Source organism: Anarrhichthys ocellatus, unplaced genomic scaffold (assembly GCF_004355925.1).
Source record: "Anarrhichthys ocellatus isolate YVR2014 unplaced genomic scaffold, GSC_Weel_1.0 scaffold90, whole genome shotgun sequence".
NCBI lineage: Eukaryota > Metazoa > Chordata > Actinopteri > Perciformes > Anarhichadidae > Anarrhichthys > Anarrhichthys ocellatus.
The window spans coordinates 805661-833472 of NW_022280120.1; the positions used below are offsets into that span (position 1 = coordinate 805661).

The 27812-nt window shown below is 43.3% G+C and overlaps 2 protein-coding genes across 4 annotated transcripts; one reads left to right on the plus strand and one right to left on the minus strand.

Moving 5' to 3' along the window:
* Window positions 1–653: 653 nt before the first annotated feature.
* On the minus strand, window positions 654–7369 carry cstf1 (cleavage stimulation factor, 3' pre-RNA, subunit 1). Its single transcript, XM_031875366.1, has 6 exons — window positions 6220–7369; window positions 5655–5875; window positions 5288–5565; window positions 4992–5189; window positions 4386–4776; window positions 654–1801 (listed from the first exon to the last, which is right to left on the minus strand). The coding sequence occupies exons 2-6, from the start codon at window positions 5821–5823 to the stop codon at window positions 1542–1544; spliced, it is 1296 nt and encodes a 431-aa protein (XP_031731226.1). The 5' UTR covers window positions 5824–5875; window positions 6220–7369; the 3' UTR covers window positions 654–1541.
* Window positions 7370–9819: 2450 nt separating this feature from the next.
* On the plus strand, window positions 9820–23980 carry znf831 (zinc finger protein 831). 3 transcript variants are annotated; one of them, XM_031875399.1, is made up of 5 exons: window positions 9820–9840; window positions 9980–10262; window positions 11930–16208; window positions 18670–18938; window positions 21390–23980. In XM_031875399.1, exons 3-5 carry the CDS (start codon window positions 11978–11980, stop codon window positions 22182–22184), a joined length of 5295 nt encoding a protein of 1764 aa, XP_031731259.1. In that variant the 5' UTR covers window positions 9820–9840; window positions 9980–10262; window positions 11930–11977; the 3' UTR covers window positions 22185–23980. The 3 variants fall into 3 exon arrangements, with proteins under 3 accessions (XP_031731259.1, XP_031731258.1, XP_031731260.1); XM_031875398.1 differs by having other exon boundaries at window positions 9826–10262; XM_031875400.1 differs by lacking the exons at window positions 9820–9840; window positions 9980–10262 and adding an exon at window positions 10277–11485.
* Window positions 23981–27812: the final 3832 nt, after the last annotated feature.

The following is a 27812-nucleotide window of genomic DNA, read 5'->3' on the forward strand; positions in this document are numbered from 1 at the left end:
CCCAATGTTTTTCTTCTCTTTTTTCCCCCCCCCGCTTCATTCCCACTCTTGGTGCCCCCCCCCCCCCACCACCATCTCCCTTAAAAAGCAGAAGTACATCACTCACTGCTAGTCTACTTTTCTAACTAACTGAGGGAATTTATGTCATCTTGTCATATTTACTTCCTATTTTCTAATAAATCGGACACATTCCTCCAAATGTGTGACAAATTTATATGGCAGGGGACTTTTAGGGAGGGGGGAGACTTCTAGGTTTATGAATTTCTCTTTTAATATACACGTGACACTTTATATTCTTGTTTTAACATACTCTTATTTGTTTACCATATTATATTGTACATTTTCATATTTTCTATGTGTCATACTATTGCACTGTGTTTTACTGTTGCACAATCACCAAGACAAATTCCTCGTATGTGCAACGTACATTTCTGATTCAGAGTCTAAGCCGGACAGAAACTATTACCACAAGTACGTGCGTGTGTGTGTGCGTGTGTGTGCGTGCGTGTGTGTGTGTGTGACGCATCATCGCCCATGTGTGCTCCCTGCAGGTTGCTCGCTTGTTGCAGCACCAACTGTGCTCTTAAAATAGGACAGGATATTACCGTGGCTGTGGTTCAGGAGCTCTCAAAGGGGACTTTTCACCATCACATTCACAGAAAAGGCTTGTTCCTTTTAATTGTTTATTAAAAATTACTGAATTACAACAAAGGACGCAGACAAAATAGAAAAGTGGGGAAGAAAAGACAACAACACAACTCAGTTGTCGAAGATAACATACAGCTGAGAAATCTGAAAAGAGTTGAAGTATCCGAGCAGAGTTTTAAAAAGGTCTTTCAGGTTCATTCTCAAAGTGTGATTATCAAAAAGACAAAAGATGTAAAGAAATGCTGCTTTGCTCTTAAGAAGATGCAACTCCTCTTCTTAAAGGGTAACGTCAGTATTTTTCAACCTGTTTTGCCATGTTGTTGTGTCTCAGGCCGTGGTGACATCAGCCAGACCGCAGAGCGAGGCGGTCTGGCTCGAGTTGAGTTCCCCCGTGAGGTGTGGACACAATCCAGACAAGTTATCAAAACGTCTCCATCATCTTCATCTCGAAGAGAACAGAGCCGACACCTGCTGTCCGAGTCCTGAGAACCCAACAGTTCAAAATAAAAGCTTTCAATTTAAACTAAATTACGGAGGACTTTTACCGTGAACAATTTTTAGGAAACGAGATGCGTTCCCCTGTTTTACAGCCGCTCCTTTGACCACGAATATATCCAATCAGTCAGGTCGTGTGGAGACTCATACGCCCATTCAATCACAGAAGTTGCGCCGAAAAGTGAAACCACGGCCTACGTGACTGAGGGGGCAACAAATTTTGAAATTGAAAAATATAGAAGTTACCCTTTAAGTGCTGCCCAAGAAGTTCCACTGCAAATCACAAATGAAAGTCACCACAGATCAGAAGGAAGTGGCGAGTTCACAGAGAGTCCAGCATCCTGTTAGGTTCTCGGACGAGTGGCGATGGAGTGAGAGTGGAGAGGAGGAGGGCAGCCTCAGTCCGTGGTGGTGCGGCGGTACCAGAAGCGGGCCCTGAAGTCGTCGCTGCAGGTCATGAAGCCGGGGTTGGTGGGCGAGTGGACGATGCAGCGCACAATGTTGTTGTGGCCTAGAGACAGCAGGTTCTTCCTCTCGGCTGTGCGGGAGTCCCAGCAGCACAGGCTGATGGTGCGCTCGTCCGGCAGCAGCACGTAGTCCTCCGTGTGGTTGAACACGCCCTGCGTGCGATGCATCTGACGGCCGCTCAGCCCCGCCCCTAAAACAGACGGGACACGTTCACATCAGTTTAATCAAGTCGTTCACATTCAACAATATTTGACCGTTCGCGAGTTTTACAAGATTACATTTGAACGCATCATGGTAAGCTTAGAATTTACCTTCCGCCAATAGTCATTTTTACTGAATAGAGCTTGAATGCATCGTAATGTAACTCAATGCCACCTCTGTTAACGTTAGCGGTTAGCTCCGTCATTTAGCCACGCAGGACTATGCTGCTCACAGCTAATGTTAACTAGCTCTCCTCCTGCCTATTTTTTTTTTTTTATGTCTCTGAATATTTATGTTAATATTTTTTTTCGGTCTAATGAATTTGCAAACATTTCTAACATGAGCAATGTCTTCCATCACCGGCCACACAAACATCATGACGCTACTATAATATTAGTAAACAGGTACATTTAAAAAAGATATTAAACAAGCAGCGTGTGTGTGTTCGTTTGTTTGACATTGTGTTGATTCACACTAAGAAGGAATGACACGTCACTGTCACTGCAACAAGTGACTGCTGATAATTGAGAAGATGACGCATCGGTCACTGATTATTAGCACGCTTTGATTCTATGAATAACTGCTGACGCTGCAACCTCCTGATAATGTGGTCAGTGTGACGGGTTGGATTTGTGGAAATGAAATAATGAGAAATAAACAGCAGCCCATATAGAAGATAAAAAGCAAAGGGGCAATGCTAGTCGTGACAGGGTGATATGTGGTCAAGATGTTGTTGTTATGGAAACAAAACTAACTTTTTTCACCAAATTCCCAAAAAATAATTTCAAATGGCCCTAAAGACAGTGTTGACGTCAACAATTCTAAAGGTTATCTTTTTACTGTCTTTGACATAACAGTGGTTATTTGCATACTAATGATTAAGAAATGAATGATTGTATTTTCATTTAAATATCTTGGTATTAGTAGTTTTAATGACGCATTATAAGCTCCTTATCGCTCGTGTTGAACGGCTCATAATGACCTCACTAATATCCATTTTATATTGCTGTGAAAACATCCTTTAAACTGGACTTGTTCCAAGTCTCTCACCAACAACTGCATTTTACAGGATTCCATCTCAACACATCTTGATAACACTATCATTTTATAAAGCTTTTTTAAAATGATTTCATTGAATAGAGCATGAACGTATCATAATGACATCCAATGCATCCTCCGTTAACGTTAGCTCCGCAGGACGGTGCTAACAGCTAACGTTAACTAGCTCTGCTCCTGTCGAGGTTCTGTCCACACAGCAGACATGTTGGGTTTCAGTAGCACATGTGCAGCGTTTGGACGGTGAACAAGGTTGTTGCTCTCAGCCACGTGAAGGTGTGAAGGACTAGTAAAGGATCTGTTTGTATTTTGTACACTGAGCCTCTTTCAGGATGAACAGAACTCGACATCTGAACTGAAGCTGTAAAACACTATTTGTTACGAGGCCAATGAGCCAATTTGTTAATGTAATGAAATCACCACATTTAGATGGATGACACCGACCCTGGAGGCAGAAGTTACAGTTACCCCGTGTGTCTGATTGTTTTGTTACTGCTGGTATGACGGCTCACTTGAGTACTTGGAACAAAAGTAAGGCAATATCATTTCTTCTACTTACTTTTAGTCAAAACTCTTCTTAATTGAGCGGAACATGAACAAAGCCAAATTGAATCATATCAAACCAGCTTTAAATTACAGTATATAATAGTTTTGTAAACATGTTGGTATTATATATTGGATCACAAACTAAGATACTAATTGAATTGGATGAAAAGGAATAGATCACACATTAAGTAAAAAAAACATGAGGTTGATTTCTGTAAATTCCCCTAGCATGTTAGCAGAGCATGTGTTCTCGATGTTCATTCAGTGTTGATTGAAGCAAAGACTTGCTCAGTGCGTTGTCATATCAACCCGGAGAGCTTCTCCTGTTGCGATATCTCCTCCTGTTGCGATATCTCGTGTTCTCGCTGAATCCAGCAGTCATTTGACGTGAGAGTGACGTAGATGCTGAAAATGGCCTCCCAAAATATGAGTGCAGAGGATGTTATGGATACATTTTACAGTGTTTTGGCTGACTCAGACATTCAGGCCTATTTATTCTGGCCAGAGTTTACCGCCACCAGTGACAGGTGCCAAAAGTAAACTGTTGAGTTGCATCTCAGCGAAAACAAGTTGGGCTCTTATTGTGAAAGGTGAAAACGGAAGGAGGGAAGCTGCAGTTGTAATGTGGTAAATGATGAAGAGTCGTTGCCGTCTTGTTTCACGCTGGGTCGGACTACAGAACCTCTGTGTTTTTGTTTTATATTACCGAGGGTGCCACTCGGCTTCACTATGCTTGCCCGCAATGCATCCTGGTACATGTAGGCGCAGCCGTCACACCTCCGTGAGCTGGAGAACTCAGCTTTCCCGGTCAATATAGCACAAACTGAGGAAAGTATTGCTTCAATGAACAACACTGAGCATCAACGCTGTTTGGACATCGATGTAAAAAAGGTGCAGAATTTCCCCTTTGAATATATAAAGCAACATGCGACACGTCTCACTGTGGTTGCGGCGAAAGGCATCCTCCTTACCTGTGTACTTGACCAGTGTCCGGCCCGTGGAGATCTCCCACAGTTTGACCACGGAGTCTTTGCCACTGGACAGGATGTACTTGGAGTTCTTGGAGAAGATGGCGGAGCACACCTCGGCTCCGTCGTGGGCCTTGTCGAAGGTGGTCACGCAGCGGTTGGAGACGCCGTCCCACAGCTTGATGCTGCCGTCCTTGCTGCAGCTGACGTAGCTGTTGGCGCTGGGGTTGTAGCCGACGCCGCTGATGGTGTCCGTGTGCTGGTCCAGCGGGTTGCAGGACACGAAGCACTGGAAGGTGTTGACGTCGTAGAGGCGGAGGGTGGGGTGCTGCGTTCCCACCAGCAGGAAGTCGCCCGATGGGTGGAAGGAGATCGAACGCAGCATTTCGGCTTCCTGTTTGTGAAACGGATGAAGAGAGTATTGGATTACAAGAGAATTACAGTAGTCGTCATAGACTCAAGAAATTAAAATGTTGCAATTTCCCAGCCTTGTTTCCGTTAGCTCTGCCATTTTCTATGTAACTCAGCATCTCCCGTTTCAACAGAACAATTGTTGTTTTCCCAGAACCTAAGTGGAAAACCTGAGACATATTGTGTACAAAATCTGACCTGTATGTATTTAAATGCTCTTTTTGCAGAGGGCTTTGAGTAGTCAAACAGCTTGAGGGTGTAATCTCTTGAGCCAGAGGCTAGAATCTGTTCAGTGGGATGGAAGGCGAGGCAGGTGACCTCGTCTACGTGGTCATACAGTGTCCGGATCACGGGGTGATTCTCCATGTTTTGCTGCGCTGTCTCATTCATCATCACCTGAAATGTAAAGACACACACACACAAGAAAACAGTAAACATCACCCTTCTGGATTAGAAAATGGTGCAGTGTGCTCTGATGTTTAAATCTGCCTCGCCTCAATAGGCATAGCACTCTTGGCCAGCATGCGTTCGGTGTCCAGGATCTTGATGGACGCGTCGGCAGAGCCAGTGGCGATCAGCTGGCCGTCTCGGCTGTATGAGGCGACGCGGCACGGGCCCTTGTGCGATGTTACGTAGCAGGTCTCATACTCCGACGCCTCCGGGGACATGGACTGGACATCGGCATCAAACTCCATATCAATGCCCACGCCCGGCGCCACTGTGTCCGAGCGCCCGATGGCATATTGAACTGCAGTGTCGTCGTTCTCCATCCCTGAAAAAAAGGTTGGAAATTGCACAGTTAGGGCCTCCTGAACCATCACATCACTCTAACATGCAAGACGTGGAGGGAACTAGTCGTACCTGTCTTTGCCAGCTGCATCAGCTGCTCAGAGGGCGACACTACATTAGGTGGTTTGACCTCAGTGATGAGACTGTTGGCGATGCTGGTGTATCCGTCGTAGAGCAGCTGGCTTATGATGAGCTTGTACAGGTGCTGTCGGTCCTTCAGGGTTGGTTTGGAACGATACATGATGGGTCCGTGTGACTAGAAGGTGCCCCTTCAATGGGGACAACGTAGCCGGCTAAAATAAAGACACAATGTCAACCATTCATCTTCTGACTACGTTAGCCGCTGTTAAGTTATCTCTGTTTTACAAGACGGCAGTGTTATCTAATGCAGTATTGTACCAAACTAGCTAGCTGTTTATAAACATACACCGTTAGCTGGGACAGCTACAACAAATGAATGGAACTTGTGCTAATGTTAGCTTAGTGGCTACAGTCTCGACAGAGCAAAAACGACAGAAGTACACGGGCGGATTTGAACCCCCAACCAGCTAGACGCCTGTACTATGCAACGACGGCGTTATGTGACATTTAAGGACATGAGCTGAATATTGCAACTTGAAACATAAAAACATCTAACCCTCTTCAAACTTCCAATGGCGCTCCTGGACACAAACGTGCGTTGCGCAGTACGCATTGACGTCCTACGTCACAGAACTGAAAGGCTCTCCAGACCGAGGTTGCCTTCTTGGTAAACGGAATTTTCAGATTCAAAGTGCACGTTTATTCTTTACATATCGGTGTAATACTTTCATTGTGAAAGGGGCAAGGAGGATGGCTTTTTAGTGTAACGGTTAACACCTTAAACTGTAAAATGAGACGTTTAGGGAGAGAAAAACGGTGGCCACGCGATGACTATTTATAAATGTAAATAAAACAACACACTTTCAGATTCGTCATCTTCGTTTGACCCCACGTAACGGTCTGTTTCTGAAACAAAATATTAACAAAATAAATATTCCGTTGATATAACTGCCTTTTTTGTCATTCAGCTAAAAAAATAGTTTAGGCTACCATGTGGTGCATTTAACAGGGACATGAATGCAACATGCCTTTAGTGCAGGCCAAAACACTCAAAAACCTGTCCCTTCTTTCTTTCTTTCGTTCTTTCTTTACCTGTTCATGCAAAAACAATAGCCACAATTAAGTTAGCTCATAATTGGGCCCAGTGCTAAAACAGGAGGAGGATATTTTTCCAACAAAAAAGATAAATATTTGGTGTTTTCCAGCATCTAAACTGAGAAAAATTAGCTGGTTGTCACTGTTTCAAATAATAAAAAAATGAGTGTTGCTCAGGCAAAAAAAAGTAGTATAAAGAGGTCATCTTCTTCATCTTGGAAACTATGATGAGAATTTCTCTCCTGTTTCTGACATTTTATAGTCTAACAACAACAACAGATTAAAGGACGATATAAAATAACTGTTAGTCAGCCTGGCCTTGAATGTGTTGATATGCTTTGCTTCCCGTACCTGATTTCTAACACATACCGTACATCCTTTCTATAAGGCCCAGCAGAGGGGGCACAAGTACAGCATCTCACAGACATCAAGAAAGAGAAGCTGTGAGCTTCTGCTCAGGATTGAGCGCAGCTTTGTTGTCATAATTGCAGTGTTTGCTTGACAGTTGTATGATTGAAGATGCCTTGTGCTGAACACAGCAGCTAAGGCTGTGTCAGAGAGTAAAACAGAGACAGTTATTATGGTTTACCACTGACAGGTACACACACTGTGCTTGGCAGCTTGGCAGGTTTTATTACTGGTGGTGCTGAAGACAAAAGTGGGGCATGAGACTGATATTCTTCATCCGCTGAAAAGGCACAAGTGAACATATGAGTGGATATAGGCCTCCAGCAATTCAGCACCCACCCACACGCAGTCTCTCAGTTGCCACTTCCTGCAATGTGGCTCATCGCTTCATGTGCTGGCAAAAGAAGAACGAAATGGAGTGTAACACATGCAGATGGATGATGGCGGCTTAGCCTGTTAGAGAGATGGGCCTATGCAAACGACACATCTGTCATTTCATGTGCAAGTGTGTAGACTCAGGCAACTTCACAGTCCTCACAAAATGAAGTCATATTTTGAGAGTTAAGGGCGAGGAAGTGTTTGTCCCACGTGACTAAAGATGTGCTTTAGTTGTTCTTGCATGATCCCATGAGCTTTTTGAGCATCGTTTGAGATGTAGGCCTATTTGTGACTACAGGGATCATGTCGACATGTCTCTTTACTTCATCGCAAAAAATAAAATACACCAACCAATTTATCCACATGGATAAATGTCTAAATAACTGCAACAAACGGTTCAGAGGCTTCTGAGAGACCAGGAGGAGTAGAATAAAGCATTGTCTTGCTCTCTGGTCACTGCAGAGCATCAGCTGTAAAACTGGACTCAACCCCCGTTATCTTAGTAACCGGAGTAACAAGGCCAAAATATCAACAACATTAAACGCCTGCTGACTGTTTTGGAGAGGACATCTGTGTGAATCCTTAGAGACTATACACATACTGTGATTGAGAAAACATTTTATCTGAGTCAGTCTCCACCATCATGCCTGAAACTATGCCTCCACCCTGCAGGACTGTGAGCTGTGGGAGAAAACATGCGTGGTAGGAGGTGTCTTGTTACCATGTCAACACAAAGCATGCTCTGGATCGGGCCTGCAGTTGCCTTGGAGACCAGCTAGAGTCAGCAGCAGCGGAATGATATAAAAACTATTTGTTTTGTTTCAGCAGATGTCATCTGATGATTGCACAGTGGATCCCACACGATGACATACTGTTCTTAAAAGATCCCAGCTTTGAAAACATCACTTACATTAGAGCGTAGAGCGATACATTGAGAGTAGGACTATCTTTGGACTTTTTCATGTATTCACATTTAAAATAAAATGAAATGAACTTAAAGCAGCTATAGCCAATCGTTTTGTATTAAAAGGTTCAGCAGTTGGCATTTGCAACCAATCAGAGCCAGGAAGAGAGGGCTGGCTAGTTAGCTTGACCATCTATGGAGCAAGTGAGGTGGAGGGACCGTTAGAACCGGCAGCGCGCTGTTTGCCTCATTTTCTATAATTCTAATTTAGTTTTTTTTTTTTTTTTTTTATCATTATTTTTCCAGGACTATTTCTCATTGAGGTTTAAAATCTCTTTCATAGCCACGAGTGCAGCATAAAAACGTTCACATAAAAGACCAAACAGACTTAAAACCAACAGCATACAAATAGCAAAATTAAGATTGCAGCTACTGATGAGTTTCAGGAGTCAGTGGAGAACGTTACTTCGTACCTGCTGGAAGTGAGCTGGCAAATGTTTGCTAACACATTAGCCGTATCAACTTTGTACGGTGATAATATGTCATTGTTGTATACAGATATATTAAAGTATGAATTGTATGTTTACATCTTGTTGTGCTGCCACCAAGTGTCAAAAATATCAATTAATACAGGTTTAAAAATGTTATCCAACGCAGTCACGGTGTAGTTATACCAACAGCATAATGCTATCTATAACGGGCCACATGAGTCCACATAAAATGTGTAATGTACCACTCATGCTGTCCAGAGAGACACATACTGATATCCCAAGGGTGTCACTGGCACTTACATTGGCCATTAGGTGGCCTGACTATGTGGACAAAAAGTATGTGTACGTGAGAAATGATGTGTTGCATTTCTCTTTTTTTGCCACCGTGAGCTGTTAATAAAAAAATAGCAATGATCGGTCTGTTGACATTGTGTTTACCAGCAACAGGTTGAAGAAAACTGCTGCCAAGAATAACCATGATCTGGATTCCTCAGGATTTGTAGATTCCTGAGTTTGAAACGGAGCAATAAAATCGGTTTTCTGTTTCTTATCTGCACCGAATTCGCAGTAAGATGTTATGATGTCAGAAAAACCACACTACTGTATAAGCATGTGTGGTGTGAACTGGTGTACCCTCTGCAGAATGATACATGCTGTACTGGGGGCTGTGGTTGGAGGTGGGAAATTCACTCCAGCCACTCACAACTCATCCATTTGTTCTCCGCCTGAGAGAGTGAGAGCAGTGCATCAACATTAGATTTGCTGCACCCTGGTCCTTGTGGGTGTATGAAATACAGTGTGTGGGTGGAAGTAGGTAGGTGGGGGAGCAAGTAGGCCTATATAAGTGAGCCTCGAACTGTTGATGGTGAAGTCAGTCAGTCAGCCAGCGTGAGTGCTGTAGGTAAGCTCGCCTCTGTCACTGCACTTCCTCTTCCAACAGTTGCATTCACTTCTGCACCAACACTCTGTATTAGCCTGAAATCCTTCCATGTATGCTGATCTCTCTGTCTAATTTATGTTTTCAACTTTTCCTCCGGAAGTCTTTGTTTGACAGCTACACACCCACCCAGCCAGCCAGCCCTTCTCCCTCCCTCTCCTCCCCTCTGCCTCGTCACTTTCATAGTGCATCTTCTCTCTCATTTGCATTTGTTCCGCTTCCTCAACAAGAAACAGTTCACGTGAAAGAGCTGTGAGGGATTGAGGAGGAACGCACTTGCCCGGATGACAGAACAGATTGAAACGTGCACCGAGGACAGGGCTGTTCAGTGGAGGAGGCTTTCTCAGCTGGACGATTGTTGCTGAGTGAAGTACAAAGTAGGAAAGGTAAGTGGCTTCTGTAGGATGGTTTGATACAGTGTTCTGTTGTATCTTACTTTGGGAATGTTCTGAATCCTCGTTCTGTTATTCTTACAATCTGTGATGACAACACCAATTTCCTCTTCTCAAACATCCCCTCGTCTTCCCCATGTTTACATTTTCACTCCACCAATTTTTGCCGATGCTTGTTCTTACTACAAGCAGGTTTTCTGTACAGTTTGACCTTTTTTAAACCCAAGTGCTTGTAAAATAAAACATCCCTTTGACTAATTAAAAAGTAGGGATGATACCGATATCGGGCCGATAGTGCCTCAAACAGCTGGATAGGGTATCATGACAATGGGGCTGATCTATTCAGTTCATTTCCTTGTTTATATACTATACAATATATACTGGAATTTATTTTTGACCAAGTTGGGGCTGCATCAAAAAGGTTTACACTTGAATTGTTAATTTCAAGATATTTTACCAAGTTGCTAGTGCCATTTATCATTTTAACAATAAAAAACAATGAGTAACTTTATATCAAAGTATTTATTTGTTACATTTTATTTTGCAAAGTAAGGAAAGCGATACAGCTTCTTAACTAAACACAGGTATCGGATCTGTGCTCGGTATCAGTGTTTTACCAAAAGCTCAGGTTTCGCTATCGGAACTAAAAAAGTCAGATCAGTGCATTTCTATTAAAAGGTCCACACTACAGTCCTATGTCTTTATGGAGTTGCAGCATGTGTGACAATATGACATAATAACATATCTGAAAGGAAGTGAAAGCACATTACAGTAAGAGGGTAGTTCTTAAGTTGATAATTCTTGAGAAATACACTCACATTGCTCCTCGTTTTTACTCAAACATGAACAGAGACAAACTTTTCCTCAGTTCACGGCACCACAAAAAGTCGCTAGTGCTCTTTGCTGCACAACTAGCAAAGCACCGTACAAATTGCTCCTCTGTGGGTGAATTCTGCAAAATCAAGTAGAACATACATGGACAAGCAGCATCACAGCAACAGGAAATGAAATTTGCTTGAAATAATACAGGCTGTTTCCTCTTTTCACTTTACGATTCTGACGGGAGACAAAGCTGCCACATGCCACTGTGAACATCAAGGGTGTGCCATTTCATTTGCGCAGCCTGGTGACAGAGGCAACCGCTAATGTCAGCAGACACATTTCATTTTGGGAGATAAAAGCCTCTGATACGAATACATCTGCTCTTACTCCCTGATGTGAGTCACTCTCCTACATCATTCCCCGTTTCTCTCCACTCTTTATACACAATTCCATCCATGTGTGTGTATTTCCACTGCCTGCACCATATCTTCAGAGTTGTATTCCTCACCACCTGCTCTTGACACATAGCAGAGATTCACTGCTTTTCTCTGAGAGGCTTTTAAGATATATCATTTATTGTCGTGCTGTAGAGTCATTGCAAACCATATCTCCCTGGATTTGATCAACATGCAAGACATCCAGACTGTATTAAGTAGCCATCTGCCCAAAAGGGTACTGCATATCTGTCATCATGAACAGCTTCAGTGCATGCTCCTTTTTTTCTGTTCCACTGGGTTAAGAGCAAGACCTGTAAAACATCCCCGCTTAAAATAGATGGATCGGCCCTGTTTGATCTGAGGCAAAGCAGAGGTCTAATGCAAACTGTTCCTATCTTACAGGTAATTAGAGACCTGGCACTGGTACATCACGACAGCAGCAGGGTTACCATGGAGACTGGCAAGCCGGGATTGGTGAGTGCTCCAGTGCACATCAGCTCTGTCGCAGCGCAGACAGAGAAAAGGATGGACATCCAGGCCCCGCTGACAGCTGTTTACATCCACACGGTGCCCGCTCTACCAGCGCAGCCTTACCCCCTCGTGCCTCCAGCGACCGCCCGGGAGCCAGCCACACTCCATCTGGCAATGCCGCCGCTTTACTCCAAGGAGACGCTCCCCTTCCTGACACTCCATATTGCTGGTGGATTGCAGTCTCAGCCGGGACTGAGTCTGGCAGCTGCTCTTCCTGCAGTCAGACCCAAGTCGGCCGGAAAGCACGTGTGTCCTCACTGTGGACGGGACTGTATGAAGCCCAGCGTGCTGGAGAAGCATCTCCGCTGCCACACCGGGGAGCGGCCTTATCCCTGCATCACTTGTGGAGTTTCTTTCAAGACTCAGAGCAACCTCTATAAACATAAGCGTACACAGGCTCATGCCCGCCTCTCGTCTGAATCAGAGCCGAGCAGCCTGGACAGCATGTCCGGCTCCAGAGAGACCTGTACCTCCAGTTTGTCTTTGGATGAGCGCAGCGAGGATTCGGGCAGCATGGACAAGGAAGCCACACTACCTACTGATGAGATCACCTGTCCAGCCAGTACTGCAAAGGTCTATTCTGTAAAGTCACAAGGTTCTGTGAGTGAGCAGAATGCGTTGACCCTTGCAGGTCAGAGGACGGAAGTAAATGAGATGGAAGCAAAGGTGAAGGAAGTACAAAAACAGAGGATGGAAAACGAAAAACCTCCGTTGACTGCCGGTCGACATCTTCCCCTTCAGAGGCAAGAAGCCACTCTGTTCTCCAAGCAGTGGGAGAGCTCTGTTTCCCGAGGGAAATCGCAGAGCCACGAGAGCACAGACTCAGGCTTCAGCGAGAGCAGTGACCACTACCCGAGCCCCGGCAGCGTTTTACACGACCACAGTATGGATTCCCTCACCGAATCTACCAAGGAGCATCTTTCAGAAACCACCAACCCACAAACACCTTCCGGTCCAGGCCAAGGTGGACAAGAACCTAGATGCACTGCAAGGCAGCAGGAGCAGAAGACGCTGGAGGAGCGCATATCTAAGCTGATTTCAGAGAATACAGCTGTTGTGGAGGACAAACAGCTAGAGCATGTAAGGCCGCGGAAGACAGTTCTGTCAAAGCAGGGTAGCATTGACCTCCCCATGCCGTACACGTACAAGGACTCCTTTCATTTTGATATGAGGATCGGTAAGGCTCCCAATGTTGGGTTACAAAGAAGCAGGAACCCCGAATTCTACAGCTCTGTGCCCACTCAGCGATCCAACACCATGGAGCATGCCCCCTTAACCCGCAGCAACTCCCTCCCTTTCAGTGTTACCCTCCTGCAGCATGAGAGGAGCAGCCCAACCTCTTCCTTTCAGAGCGATTATGTAACACTTGCCCGGAGGGGAAGCTCTGGCCAGATCAATCCAACAGGTTTCGCAATGAAGCCTGTAAACCAACATTCATCCGCCCACCGCCCATTGGTCCGGCAGGCAGCCGTAGATGGCAACCACGCAACAGACGGTCTCTTTGCAAATTCATCTGTGGAGGAGGCGTGCGCCAGCAGCCTCAGCTGCGAAGGGGATGGCAGTGACATTTGTGGAGAGCCAAGCAACAGAAAGTTCCGGAGGAAGAAAACACAAAAGTTTGCCTACGACAAGTGGTATATGTACGGGGGAGGGACATTTAAGAAACTCTACAATGCCGAGAAGAACGGCGATGATGGTGTCAGCAAAGGCAGGAAATGTCCGGCAAACCCAGAGCACGAGGTTGTTCGGGGCCTGCCGAAAAGGTCATCAGCAGTTCAGAAGGAGACGGCAATAACAATGAACTTCTCAAGCAGCAGTGCAACAGCGTGCCAACCAGGCTGCCCTCCTGCCAAACTATCCCTCTCTGCTGTGGATTTGAATGTCAAAGCTGGCCAGCTTCACACATCATGCAGCTCTCTCAAGACTCCACTTCAGAGAAACCTGTCTTTGTCAGTGCTGCCATTATCTTCAGTTGGATCATTGGTTAGCCACCAAACAGACAGCATGAGCAGAGCAGAAGCAAGGAGAACTGTTTATGGAGAAAAACATACTGACTCCACCTTGCAGCTGTGTGGAGCCCATGTTCCCTCAGACAGGAAAAAACAGAAAACTGATGAGAAAATAATTTTCCCTCTGGAGATGGAAACCAATCCAAACACACCGACCCATCCCCGTCCCTCTGTCACTGGCAGTGCGCCACAGCAGGATACAAAACTCAGTTACATCAACCTCCAGAAAAATCAGAAACATACTCAGCTCACAGCAGCTCTCTTCCCAACGTGCATAATCAATGCAAATACACCGTCTGTCAGCTGCTCGCCTGCCAAGGCCAGCTTTCTGCCCAAGTATCAGCTAAAGTTACCTAATGCCGCTGAACCGGATTCAAATACTTCTCCACGTGCTGTGGATAAACTGCCAGGAACTGGTGGTCGCACTATCACCTCTGCTCTGTCATCTCCTCTCACAGAGATAACCTCACTCTCGCTCAAAACTTGCGAAAAGAAATTTGACATTCCCGTCACCTCACCGTTGACTTGTGATATTAAAAAGGCAAATGCTTTCAGTTCCACACAAGACCAGCACCCCTCGCCTTGCACAGCCACGACCCTTTGTCGGGCTGAAACGCCAAGACTTAATCCAGATGCAACATCTTGTTGTGCTGTCGTGCACAGGCAATTTTCAGCAACCACAATAACCACAACCTGCCTGCAAAATGATAGAGCAGGATTATGCAGCACTTCATTAAAGCTCTCGCAATCTGGAGCGGGCTCAGAGCCTTTGCAATTACCTGTTTCACCCACGGTTCCGCACTTCCCTGTTGCACCTACCATTGCCACAGCAAACAATCCGTCACCTGCGGCTGTCACTACGGCTTTTGCACAAGGTCAACCTAATCCAAACCCGCGCACACAACTCTCGCCAGCATCAGACCCTTTAAACAGCGCACACATCACCCCAGTCGTACCTTATCACATTGTACCGTTTGACCAGATGCAGCCAGATGCCCAGAACGTGTTTCACGTTCACACGGCAGACCTCCAGATCTGCTTTCAGATCATATCTGATGAGCAGCTGGCTCTCATTGAACCCCAGATCGAGAGGCAAGCAGGTAGTGTCGTCTCGCAGAGGCGTGACGTGGAAGGAATCCAGAACACCATGCAAAGCTCTGTTGCAATTGAAAGTAGTAATGATGGAAGGGGCCATCAACAGCCAGGACATCAACAGGGGTTGTACCAAAGTGAGTCTTCACTCACACTTGACCAAAAGAGAATAAAACCTCCGCTGTCTGCACAATTTGGGACGGTAGAGCCAATTCTCCACCTGACCGAACTCCATGATTCCACTCAGGCTACAGAATCAGCTGGATCTACACGCCCACACAAACACGGTCATGTAAACACGGTCACTGTGACTCAGAGCTGTACGGGTGATGTTATGTCAACTGCTGCTTCGCTTAAAGGTTTAGAGTCAGGAAGGAGCCAAACCTATGAGCAGGAGCAAACCCTTTCTCTGAACCGTTGTGCTGAGGAGCAACTTTTGCCGAACAGGAGGGTCAGCCAAGGTGGATTAATCTCTCAAACTCTCTCTGGCCAACACAAGTTCAGCGAGACCCCTCTCTCTCCGAGCACAGTAAATCAGTATAATAGTGAAAGACTGGGCAAAGAAAGCAAACTTCAAAATCAAGCAGCTCCATGTTGTGTAGGAACAATGAGAGCAACAGGCGAAGCCTCTGCATGCAAAAGCAGCAGGCCAGAAAGCGGGGAAACCTACCCCCCTCTGCAGGTTGCACTCGTTCAGGCCTCCGGTGCTTCATGTGTTGATGAACCTCCTGGGTCAGTGTCTTCATTTTCCATCAATAAATGCAATTTTTTCAGACAGTTGAACCCACACATGTCCATCTACTGCACTAATCTAATGGAAACTACATTATCAGAGGCTCCGGATTCATCTAAACATGCAAACATGGGATGTGACAGGGTGGGACCTTCAGACGATTCGGCCCCTTTACAGGAAGTGACTCAGGATGTAATCAGCTCAACCCATTCAGAAAAACAACTCGCTCAGTTTATGTCAGTGTCTTCTAACATCCAGGTAGAAAGACCCAAAGACACTTCAGCTGTGCTTACAAGTATTCAGAGCCATACTGCAGGTACATATGACTATTTTGATTGTATTAAGTATTCATATTGGGTATAATGTGAATGATGTACAGTGCAGTGCATGGATTTGTCAATTTGTAAACCAGAATATTGGATTTAAAGGTGCTCAATACAAAATTCGGAGCATATCCATATTCCTGCTGTATCAATGCTTTGAATATCGAATTGAGCACCTTTGTGCTTATTAATTTTATAATTGACTATGAAGGTAAATAGTTGACTTTAGGGTTGTTTGATAGTGTTCACATCCATATTAGGTGAAAAGTTCAGGACTTTTTTGTACAGTCCCCAGATTCTGCGACAATGTAGAAATATAACCCTAAACAGAGAGTAAGACCTCATTCCAACGATGGTGTGTTCCACTGCTGAAGACCAGACTGAGGGCAATAAGCAAGGTCTACAGGCCCCCAAAGGTCCCTAAAGTCCCGGGTTCACTCTCCTTGTATGGTAATATGGGTCTTTGAAGCAAGGGTTGGCAATCTTCTTCAAAAACGCTTTACAAATAAATTCTCTTTACATCCCGATGGCAATCAATCAACCAAATGCTCTGATTAAAAAACCCTGTTTCTGTGGCTTTTGCAGGACTAAACCCATCCAATCATTGTATTTGGGCCTAGACATACCTGCCTACAACAAGCTGACAGCTTGACAGCTATGAGTACTAACAGTAGCCATGTTGGTTGTTTACCTTCATTATGACAATTTTGGGTGAGTGTCTATGGAGGGAGGCCTGAAGGGACGTGCTGTCAGTGTTGCCGACATGGCGATTTCTGGTTGGATTTAAAAACCTTTGGAGCTAGTGCTGCTAGCTACTTTTATTGGAAAAGAGTCGGCAACACTGGGCTGAGTTTACAGGTCAGATCATTTTTCAAATGTAGCAAACTCTTGCTAGTTTCTCATCATTACCAATCCCAGCTTTAATGACGTCTTCTGTAATTTCAAAATGTTTCGTGACAAGTTTTAATATCTTCATTATGTTTATATGGTGTTGACATGGTGCATATTCCTACAGTTCTATTCTATTTGAGAGTGAGAGGATACAATGTACAGAGAGAAGGTTGTGGTGGAGGTCTCTTCAGGGGCCGTGGCCCATTTTTGCCTCATGGCCTCAAGTAAATCAAAAGCAAAAAAAATAAATGTTTGATCATAATTTGCTCAAAACATTGAGGTGTAAAAAGGATTACAAATACTGTTCATCTGGTGCGGATGTGAACAGCCTCAAATGAAGAGAGAAAACACAACATCAATGTGTCTGATCTAATACTTGTGTGCAGACTGCACTGGATTTGCAAGTCAGGAAGTCAAGTCAGGAAGCAGTTTTACCCACAAGGTGGCAGCATGTGATCAATGGTTTTGCAGCATGGAGGCCTCGTCTTAACCCAGTTATGTGTACTGCAGAATTACCAAAACTTGATGTGGAGGTCGGGAAATTAAACGCACTATGGGGAATTTTAATAATAGACAAATGACATTTTGCTTAAAAATCTCTCCATTTGCAGAATGAAATCCTGAGGACAACTCTCAGTGCACGTGGCTTTAATTTGGCTCATTACTGTCCTTGTTACTGTGACATGTGGGCTGCCCCCAGACTTTCTCAGAGAACTGTGGGGTCTTGCAGTATTTGACTGTGTCATTCGACCCTCTCTTTAAATGAAAGACTACAGAGAATAACAAAGTTAAAAGGTCGTTGTGGGGAGCACAGAAAACCTCCTCCCTCTGCCTCAGATACAACAATCTAAGTTTATGGTTGTCCCGAAAGCCCAGGTGAATATTTACAATAGGGAAGTTTACAAGATTTATGTTTTGTATGCAAATGAGACATTCTCTTATAAAATATGTACCAATTTCCATACATTTCCATAACATGAATCTGATCGTAGGACAAAGCCAGTTTAACAATTCATTCATATTAGAGTCAAAGCTTTTTGCAGAGGGAGTTAAATCATAAATTAATCAATTGAGACCATGTTTTTTCGGAATAGAATGTTGTAATCAATGTATAAATCTATTAGTCTCTAGTCTATGAATAATATATGAATAAACCCGTCTGTAAAAACCTTTAGAATATAGATGGACAGCTGGAAAGTTTGTTGTATGTAAGAGCTACTGAAGTAGAGTAGATTTGTTTTCCATAAACACGACACATGATATCCACATTGCTCCATGTGAATGGCATGAATATGCACTGCTTTCTTTTAGTTTGGTCGAAGGCCCGGTAATATCAATGTTAAAATGACAAGAATAATACATTCATTATTATAATTAAATTTATCGTGATGATTTATTTGGTTAGGCTTTTATCCCAAACGTCAATGTAACCACCGGTTTCTATACGCAGGGTTTTGACATAAACCGCGTAATCTCCATTTTAGTTCAAACTGACTGATAAGCATTGACACTGTGGACTCGCCGCTCTAAAGAAAACAACTGTTGTTTCTTTCCTTCCCCGAGGACTTATGGAGGGATGTGCGGCCCAGAAGGAGACACTGGGACGTGGAGGGACCCCCGGGCGGCCAGACAGCACAAACGGCACAGACTGCACAGACGGCACAGACGGCACAGACGGGAGGCCAAAGCCGAGCCAAGAGGCCTGGAGGACAAACCTGCAGCGCGTGGAGGGGGAGGACGAGAACGGAGGAGGCGAGGCCGACTGGGTGCCGGGAAGGCGGGACAAGGCCGAGTTCACCTGCACATACACGCCTTTAACAGATATGTCAGAGGTGAGATCGAATTAATCCATTCAATGCTCACTGGATGCATGTTTATACATTCCACACATTAAAAAGATGTACAGCCCAATCACAAACATGTCAACTTAGATCCTCACTACTGGTAACACACACACCAACCCTCTCACATGTGAGTATACACACTCCAAACTACACACAGGCAAAAGTGAAATTGCACAGGAATGTCTCAACATGTCCTGTACAGGACTCTTTTCCATCCAGTTTTCTTTCTATTTTTTTTGTTTTTAATTATTTTTAAACTCTAAAACTCTCCACAAGTCCCCCCGCAGCCAGATATATTCAGACTGTTTTAGGTTTTAGCCGTGATGCGTTTGTTTCTGAAATGGTTTTTTTTTTTTTTTAAGATATTTGCCCAAGAGGCAACCAAGCCGGAATTGTTCTGTTTTTTTTCTCATGAAATAGTTGCAGCACGATAAATATATGGTCCCCAAGACGTGCGTCGAGAAAGAGAAAAGATTTACACAACAAAATAAATATGCTTGACAGAGATGTATTTCACTGAAACCACAGGCGGTGGCAAACGAGGTATAAATCATGAGGCTTCATGAGCCTTTTTGCCAAAGTTGAAAACATCTGCAATCTATTATGACAAAAGAAAATTTGGACAGCTGACAGCAGTTACATAGGCGCTGGAATAGTGGGGAACTCTCAGGTCAAAGCCAAGTATTACGGTACGTAGAACCTGTAATGTCTAAGCTTGTGCGTTTAACGTGTTGAACCCTTATCAGTCCTAATCATGATGAGTAACCACAGCCTAGGTAGACCCGGTACAGTTTGAACAATTTGTTCAGGGATGGTGTTGGAGCTCTGGTAGTGACTTTTCAATCACAAGGTAGACCCGCTGTAGCTACACTGGTCCAACAACTGGCGACGCTTCGTACTGATGTCTTTGATGAATTTTATTTGCCGCGTTCTCTCTCTCTCTCTCTCTCTCTCTCTCTCTCTCTCTCTCTCTCTCTACCTCAGACACCGTGAAAACTACAAACAAAACATAAACATTTTTAGATAAATTGCAAGCTCTTCCTGGAGTCTCTCAGGCAAATGTCCATTGCCAAACAGACATTTGCTAGCACACGTTGCTAGCACATATTAGCACATTAATAATGACATAAACTACAATCTCAACAAATGCAACACATGTAAACGTAAATGCAGGTCAACAACAATACACACGAATATATGTACAACTTAACACTTTACCGTGTGCACCTCTTGGACCACGTGCAGAATCAATTTAATCTGGGGTCATTCACTCCTCTCTGCTTCTGTGCCAGCAAACGACCCACAATGCCCACGCCAACTCTGGGTGTGGCCCGTTACTTTACGACGTTACATGACGAAATACGATACCTTGAGGCACCACATACGGTACCGTATAAACTCAATAGAATACCCAATTACACATGTCTCTTTGACAGTTACACCCGCCCTAAAGCAAACCCTGCTTTATGGTCTGTTTGACTCTAAATGGACCATAATTTACTAAATGAACATCATGCTGTATTGAAGGAGACTTGAAACTAGAGATTGAGACCATAAACTCATGTTTACAATGTTTACTGAGGTAATAAATGACGAGAGAAGTAGGGTAATCTTTCCATAGACTTCTACACCATCTGACTTCTTCTCCCTGCTGGCCATTTGAGGAAATGCAAGTGAAAGACACTTCCGCATTGGCAATGGAACAGGATGAAACAAAAACATATATGTTTTTGTTTCATCCTGTTCCATCCAATGGTCGCCAATGGTCGCTTCCCAGCGTCACTGGAGTTCTGAAAAAAAGTTGAGACCAGCTTAACTTCCATCTGTTTGTAGATTCATGTCGCGGGGCTTCGCTTGAAGTGCGAACGCAGCATTAGCGGTCGCTGTGTCCTCTCTCCCAGCAGGAAGGGACGGGCCGTGCTGTTCCCGGTGTGACTATCAACCGGGGGCCAACTCACCGGACCCATCTAGAAAGACTAACCTTTTAAAATGTAATTTTAAAATGTACAACATTTTGGACCTCAGATCCTCTAATAGAGCAGTTATTCTCAACCACTGGTGGTCCTTAGAGCCCAATCTAGTGGGCCACGGAGATACAGCCAAATCGTTCAATTATATAAAAAAAAAAAAAAAACATATATTTACTAGTAATATACAAAGCTAATAATTTTCAAATCTAAATTTGCTCAAGAATTCCAATGAACAAAATCCCAGTAATTCAAACATAGCATCATTTTATATATCACCACATCAGGAACAGGAGAAGAGCATCAGTTTCTCTGTGATGTTTGTTTTTATCATTATTGATAACTCGCTGGACACATTAAGCTTGGTGGTATTTGAGCAATGCAGGAAGCTAATGCGAAGGGTTCAGTAGAGGGGGGACAATGGCTGTATTATTGTGGCAGTATGATGGTAAAATTCTTGTCTTATTAACAGGAAGAAGACAGAGCGGTCAAGGCGGATCCCTTCAAACACTCTTGGCTGTCTCAGCAACATCTTCAGCATCTTTCCCAGACGCACTCAGGAATGTCTGAATACCCTCCACGGAGCCCTCAGCAAGCTCTGAGCGACCTTAATTCAATGGCCAGCGGCGGTCAGACCGGACTTTTCAATTCTCCACAGCTCCCGTTGGATATGAACAACTTTTGTTTCTCGCAACAACACTGGGAAAACAGCAGCAACCATAACCAACAGGTCTCATATGAATCTAGTTCGAGTCAGCGTATCAAAGTGCGGGCCCAATTAGTAGAGACACAAAATGCTTTCACGCAAAGTAAGTCCGGCACTCAGCAAACGCAAGCATTTCCACACCAGGACAGAAAGCGGAGTAACATCAGTCCTGTGCAGCAAGGACATACAGATTATAAATTGACAATAGGCAGTCACAAGAGCCCAAGTGTCTCGCCTGATTCTTATTCTGTTCAAGTCAGTAGAGCTGCTGCTAGATCGACGGGGGAAACCCTCGCATCAAACAACGATGTGCTGGATAATATTGCCGCACCGCCATCAGAGCCTTTTCAATTCCCAGAACCTGATGATTATACTGACACCAAGGACGAGGCACCAAATGACTACAACAAATACCAGTCTTTTTTCTTGTCCAGCCAGCTCAATGGCTTCCAGCCGCCCGAGTGTCTGACCAGTGGAGTGAGGCCCGTGCAAAGCTGCCAGGACCACACAGAAGACACCAGCAGCAGCGACGATGAAGGGAAGCTCATCATCGAGCTTTAGCTGAACAAACACATGCTAGTTGGAATTTGCTCTGCTACAGATTTATAACAACAGTTAAAAGCTGAGAACCACATGTGTACACTCAAAAAAGTCTGAATTTGAATAAAAAAAATTAACTGTCATTGACTATTTTATCTTTAGTTTTGAGTAATACATAAAAAAGTAAATGTAGTAATAGTGTAGGTAGAGTGCAAGCTAACGTTTATGTTCTATCGTGTTATCAAGAGTAATTACAAGCTGAGTAGGAAATACTGCTCACGTAAGCCTCCGAGTAAGAATTCCAGGACTCTCAGGAATTTCAGCTATATCTCCCACATGGAAACAAGAGCCGCAGCAATTACTGAACCAGTCACAAAAGATCTGCAAAGCCACCATCGCAGGCAGTTACAACCAAATCAAATCCATTACTAAGAGTAATGGGGCCGATCATGATAACTAAAGGTTGGGTCCGTTATTATTTCATTTATTTTTGTTAATTATTTGAAGTTGTATTAAAGTTGTATTAAATCGGAACATTCACCTTTTGGTCGAGCAATGCATGTGTTAGCGTCAAAATGCTAATTTCTCATGTGACCTGACATAGGTGTGTGTATAATGGAGCACTAAGCAATGTGCTGCTGTGGACGCAATATCAGTTCAGATAACGATAACACAACACAAACAAACTAGCCAATGAAGACAGCAGAAGACCAACAACTCATGTGTTCCGCAAGGTTAAATGACTGTTTCTGTGCCTTTGAAGACAGCAATACAATTGCTTCAGTTCCACAATCGTAAAGGGCTTTCTGATCACAAGGTTAAACGGTGAAAATATTCTAATGTAGCATACACTTTATGAATTTTCATGTGGGCATTTTATTAGGTGGCTAAAATATGTTTTTCTGCTGCTCCCATCCACAGCCGCTTTATCTTGTTATCTAGTTGCCCTTTCCGATGGGCAACTAGCAATATATTCTTTCACCTGTTTACTTATAACTGGCCACCAGAACCGTTGACGGATGAAACTCCGACCGCTACCCGGATGACATAAGTTTCGAAGAGTGTCCCCATTGGATGACCTGAGACCGAAGTGGCTCGGGGATAAAAAGGCGGTTCAGTGGGAAGCCCTCAGGTACCTGCACCCACGCCTGACCTCGTTCTCAGTTCCTCAGGTCACGTTCCTCCAGGGATGGCTTGATAGCCAGTAGTTCACGGTTACCCACATCATAGTTTCTCTCTGCTGAAGAAAGTTTTCTGGAAAAGAATGTACAGGGATGAACCTGTACATTCATCTTCATGAGGTCGGAGTAGAGTCCTGAGGTTCCATTACTTTTTCCAGTAGGTGGTCAGAAACTCTCGAGTTAGCAATCAACAGCATTGCTATCGTTTCTGTTAACGGCGACTGACTGCTTGCTTCACATTATATACATACTTATAAGTGTTATAATCTGCTTATAGCATAGTTATAAGCACTCATAAATAATAATAATGCTGTATTACAATAATCATAACACACTATAAAACATTTAAAATGATATGGTAAAGTATAATTCTTCATAACTGCTGGTCACTCACTGATGTTATTTTTTTCAAGGATCATACTGTATTATAATTCCCATAGTAGTAATATATTATGATCTTTTTATAATGCATTATAACATGTGTTATAATACATCGTAATGTGATTATAAGTTACTCATTGTTTGCTTTACGTAAAGTCAATAAAATGGTAAATCTATGCAAGAACAACACACAAAATGTTGTAAATGTATCTTTACTTCACTTAAAGCAAACAATGAACACTTATAATCACATTTTAATGAATAATAAAAAAACTGCGAGGTTTATAATACATTATCATCCTGGAAAAATAAAAAAATGACAGTGATTATAAGTATGTATTTAATGCCTTGTCGACATGGGCCTCATATAAAATGCTGCCAAATGTTACACTACTTCCTTTCTGCTTGTTCATGCTTACACACACATACTTTTCAATAAATCACGTCGTCCTGCACACACTCACTCGCATTAATTGCACCCTGTATCACCTTGTAACCTCACCCAGACAGCACCTGTGTGTGTGACTCAGGTGCACATGCTGCCAAATACCCATTAAGTAGATCTCTGCTGCCAATCAGATCAGCCAGGTGAAGAGGGCATTGGCTGGTTTGTGTCCCACACACCTTTTCCCAGTCTGGGCTTTGTAATGAGTCAGCAGCTATGATTAGGCATCGGCACTCACGGCAACAGGAAATGGGTGTATGTGAACAACACTGTGCATAATTCTACAGCTATAGCTCACCCTGACTTGCTTGTCAACCATGAGTGGTCATATAGCTTTTTGGACTTGCCAGGTGTACGCGTGCAGGTGTGCAAGCTGATTCATTGTTGTGTTACATTATAAATATGAATAGATGTTTTGTGTTCATTTTCTAATTTTATATTCTTGTACCAGATTGCGTACATAATCATAACTGACTAACAAATGTATTGCATGTTATTTTGTTTTTTTAAGCATTTCAATGCTACTATGAATTGGTGGTCCTTGTGAAGCGGGGACCGGAGGAGCAAAGAGGAGAAGCTCTGCTCCTGGAGGAGGAGGAGACGCTAAACTCTTCTCCTCCCACCAGAGCTCTGCAGGTCAAAGGCGGAGAAATTAAACCATACTCAACATCATTGTTAATCCTAGTCTTATTTTCAGTTAAACCTCTGACTTGGTTTTAGGTGGCTGCTGTAGTTCTGAAGCAGATCAGGGTTGGATGGACCAGTTCTTTAATATAAGCATTCTGATTTGATGAGCTTTGTTTATCTGTTGCTCAGCTGTACACAGGCCATATATGAAGACAAATGAACATTATTATTCGCCACCTACCGCCCACATCTGGTTAAACACAAGTTAGATCCATTTAAAACACACTGCAATGTATGAAATGTATGCTGTATGAGGACACGAGGCAGAGAGACAATCAATAGCACTTGGCTTTAGGAGTGCCATGAGTTTTCTGATTTGTTTACATCGTGCAGGCCTTAACCCTGCCTTACAAAACAGATAAGGGTCCAGAGATTTATGAGAACTGAGGAGATCAAATGGCATAACTGAAGACAGATGTCAATACATGTTGGGAGGTTTTGTCTCTCTGCTGTTGTCATCTCTGATCTGATAAAATGGTCAAGAATGCACTGAACAAATCCCATGTTGAGTATCAGCTAAATGTCATACAGCCTTTTAGGATTGATCAAAGCGAAAACATGTTTGTGGACAAGCCAAAGCTTATGTTGAGTCGAGCAGATGAGGTGCTCAGACAGAGAGGTATTCATCACAGCAATATTCTCGCAATGTCATGGGCATTTCCTGCTTCTTCCTGCTGGGATTTGCCCCAGAAAGAGTCTGAAACCAGACTTCCGACGATCTGTGGAATTTGAGATTATACTGCATTAAAGGATGAGGGCGGCTGTGTTTTATCTGTTTTCGATCATCAACAATTCCCCTGAAAAGACAAAAATCCACGATGAATTTATAACTAACTAACAAGAGCCGGATGCCTCGGTGCCATTAAACTAGTTGTCCGGTATCTTTTCCATTTACCTCCAGCAAAAACTCTGTTAGATTCTTGTACCTCATTATAAACTCCAACTTCTTATATATTATGAATACATTGCCTGTATTGTTTCAGGCCTTTTGAAATATTCACATTTTTACTTTCTTAAAACATGGATTTATATTCTTATCCTATCTACATATTTCTGTTCTTATTTTTCACACTCGTCTTTCAGCATTAGGAGCACGCCACATGCATTTCACTGCACGTATGTGTATGTGACAAATAACGTTGTGCAATGAGCTATGCACTGATCTTATCTGATCTTGAATCTCTGGGCAGACACGTATTAACTACACTTCAGTTTTGAAGGAATGAGTGGCTTAGTTTGTTAAATTAATTTCACAGCCAGTTAAGCTTTTTAGTCACTCAGTCACTGGCCTTGTGTTCTGTTTCAAGAGACAGAATACTGTATAAAAAACACTCAATCCCTTTTTACACCTGGCATTTACAGGTGTCTTGGGTGATCCAATCCCAAGTAGACAACTCATTTGGTTTAACAATTTAACGTTAACTTTTGGCAACAAAATACGATATTAAGTTAAACAATTTAACGTTAGGTTTAGGCAACAAACTATGTTGTTAGGTTTAGGAAAAAAAACATCATGGTTTTGGTTAAAACAACTACGTTTGTTATGTTACACGTAGCCTACGTAACTTATAATAACTTAACGTTGACATAGGACAGATACGCCATGCCTCCATGCATATGATTTAAACATATCTCGGACAAGGGTTTTCAAAATTGGAGACTGTGTCTCCCCTTAGACAAAGCTTGGCGAAAGGCGCCATTTATATTTCAGTTTACTTTAGTTTGGCTCAATTCCTGCATGGCTATGGGATTATTTTATTTAATCCCAACAATGGAGGTAAAATAGCCTAATATTGCTGTTTGCTATAACTTCAGATTGCACAAAAAAATAAGGTCTGTCCTAACGTTTCTGACACTTGGGAAAAACTTCCCAAAACCACTGCTCTGAAGTATTTCCTTAACCAAATCACACACATTTAGGCTATTGTATGTGATCTAAAGTAATCTTTATTTCATTCCCTGGAACTGTTTGTATGCCCTCTCGGGAGGCCCTCCTTCAGAGTTTTCAACATATCAAATGTCAACTGAAGTGTTTCTCCACAATTTTTTCCACTCTGTGCAATTAGTTTATTCAATATTTGGCGACTTTCACACTAGACTTAACACATTTTTTTCTAAAAGTGTCAACGCAGAAAAGGAGTGAGTTAGAGTGCAGTTGAATGTCCCTGCTGATGTTTTTCATCCACATCTGGGGGAATACTTTTACTGTGTGGCAGCGACAACTTCATTATTAATGTGTTACAGTGACTGGAGTGGACCGGTAAAGATCTACTGGTGCAGCAGATTGTTGGTGCAACAATCCAATCATTTGAGGTAAAGCAGCTTCCCTTTCATCAGTCTGTAAAATAAAACAGGTGTGAGTGCTTCGCCCCTTCTTCCATCCCCCTGTGTATTGGATGAAATGAACAGGGAGGTGTCTGTCTCACTTACGCCATCCATCTCATGAAAATCTGTAGGGAGTGTATATATGACCTATAAAATGAAACAGGTGTGTCCCTCCCCTCTAATTTTCCCAAGGACTTCAAAGATATGTTGTTTGAATAATAGGAGTAGCTTTGTTTGTTGTTTTAAAGTACAGGAAACATGTGCATGGCCATAAGCATGACTTGATGTGTGTCTGATATGTGACCAAAGAAATCTACATTTTCTTTTTTTTGTTTTTGTCGTCCAAATTTACCTTGCTGTTGAATATTTCATTAATCAAATCATCAAATCATCAAAAATAGGGTGACATCTGACCATCAGAGAATCTTTGTTTTATATGGATTGCAGCAATAAACAGTCTGGGTAGTTTTGTGGGTCAAACCCAACCTAAACAAGAGTTTGGCCCGATCCCAATAAAGCCTCAAACCCTGAAGCCTCAGGGTTTACTGATGTTACTGGTAATAGGTTATGTGTGACCAGCTGCGAGGGCTTGAAATGGTAGAAATAAGGGGGGGGGGGGGGGGGGGGGGG

Bases quoted from the DNA above. Each gene is read 5' to 3' on its own strand.
- cstf1 (XM_031875366.1), bottom strand. From the start codon at position 5,823: ATGTATCGTTCCAAACCAACCCTGAAGGACCGACAGCACCTGTACAAG. The intron at 5,566-5,654 runs GTACGACTAGTT...CCTTTTTTTCAG, and splicing joins GATGCAGCTGGCAAAGACAG to GGATGGAGAACGACGACACT. The intron at 4,777-4,991 runs GTCAGATTTTGT...TTTCACAAACAG, and splicing joins GAGCATTTAAATACATACAG to GAAGCCGAAATGCTGCGTTC.
- znf831 (XM_031875399.1), top strand. From the start codon at position 11,978: ATGGAGACTGGCAAGCCGGGATTGGTGAGTGCTCCAGTGCACATCAGC. The intron at 16,209-18,669 runs GTACATATGACT...TCCTTCCCCGAG, and splicing joins TATTCAGAGCCATACTGCAG to GACTTATGGAGGGATGTGCG. The intron at 18,939-21,389 runs GTGAGATCGAAT...TCTTATTAACAG, and splicing joins CTTTAACAGATATGTCAGAG to GAAGAAGACAGAGCGGTCAA.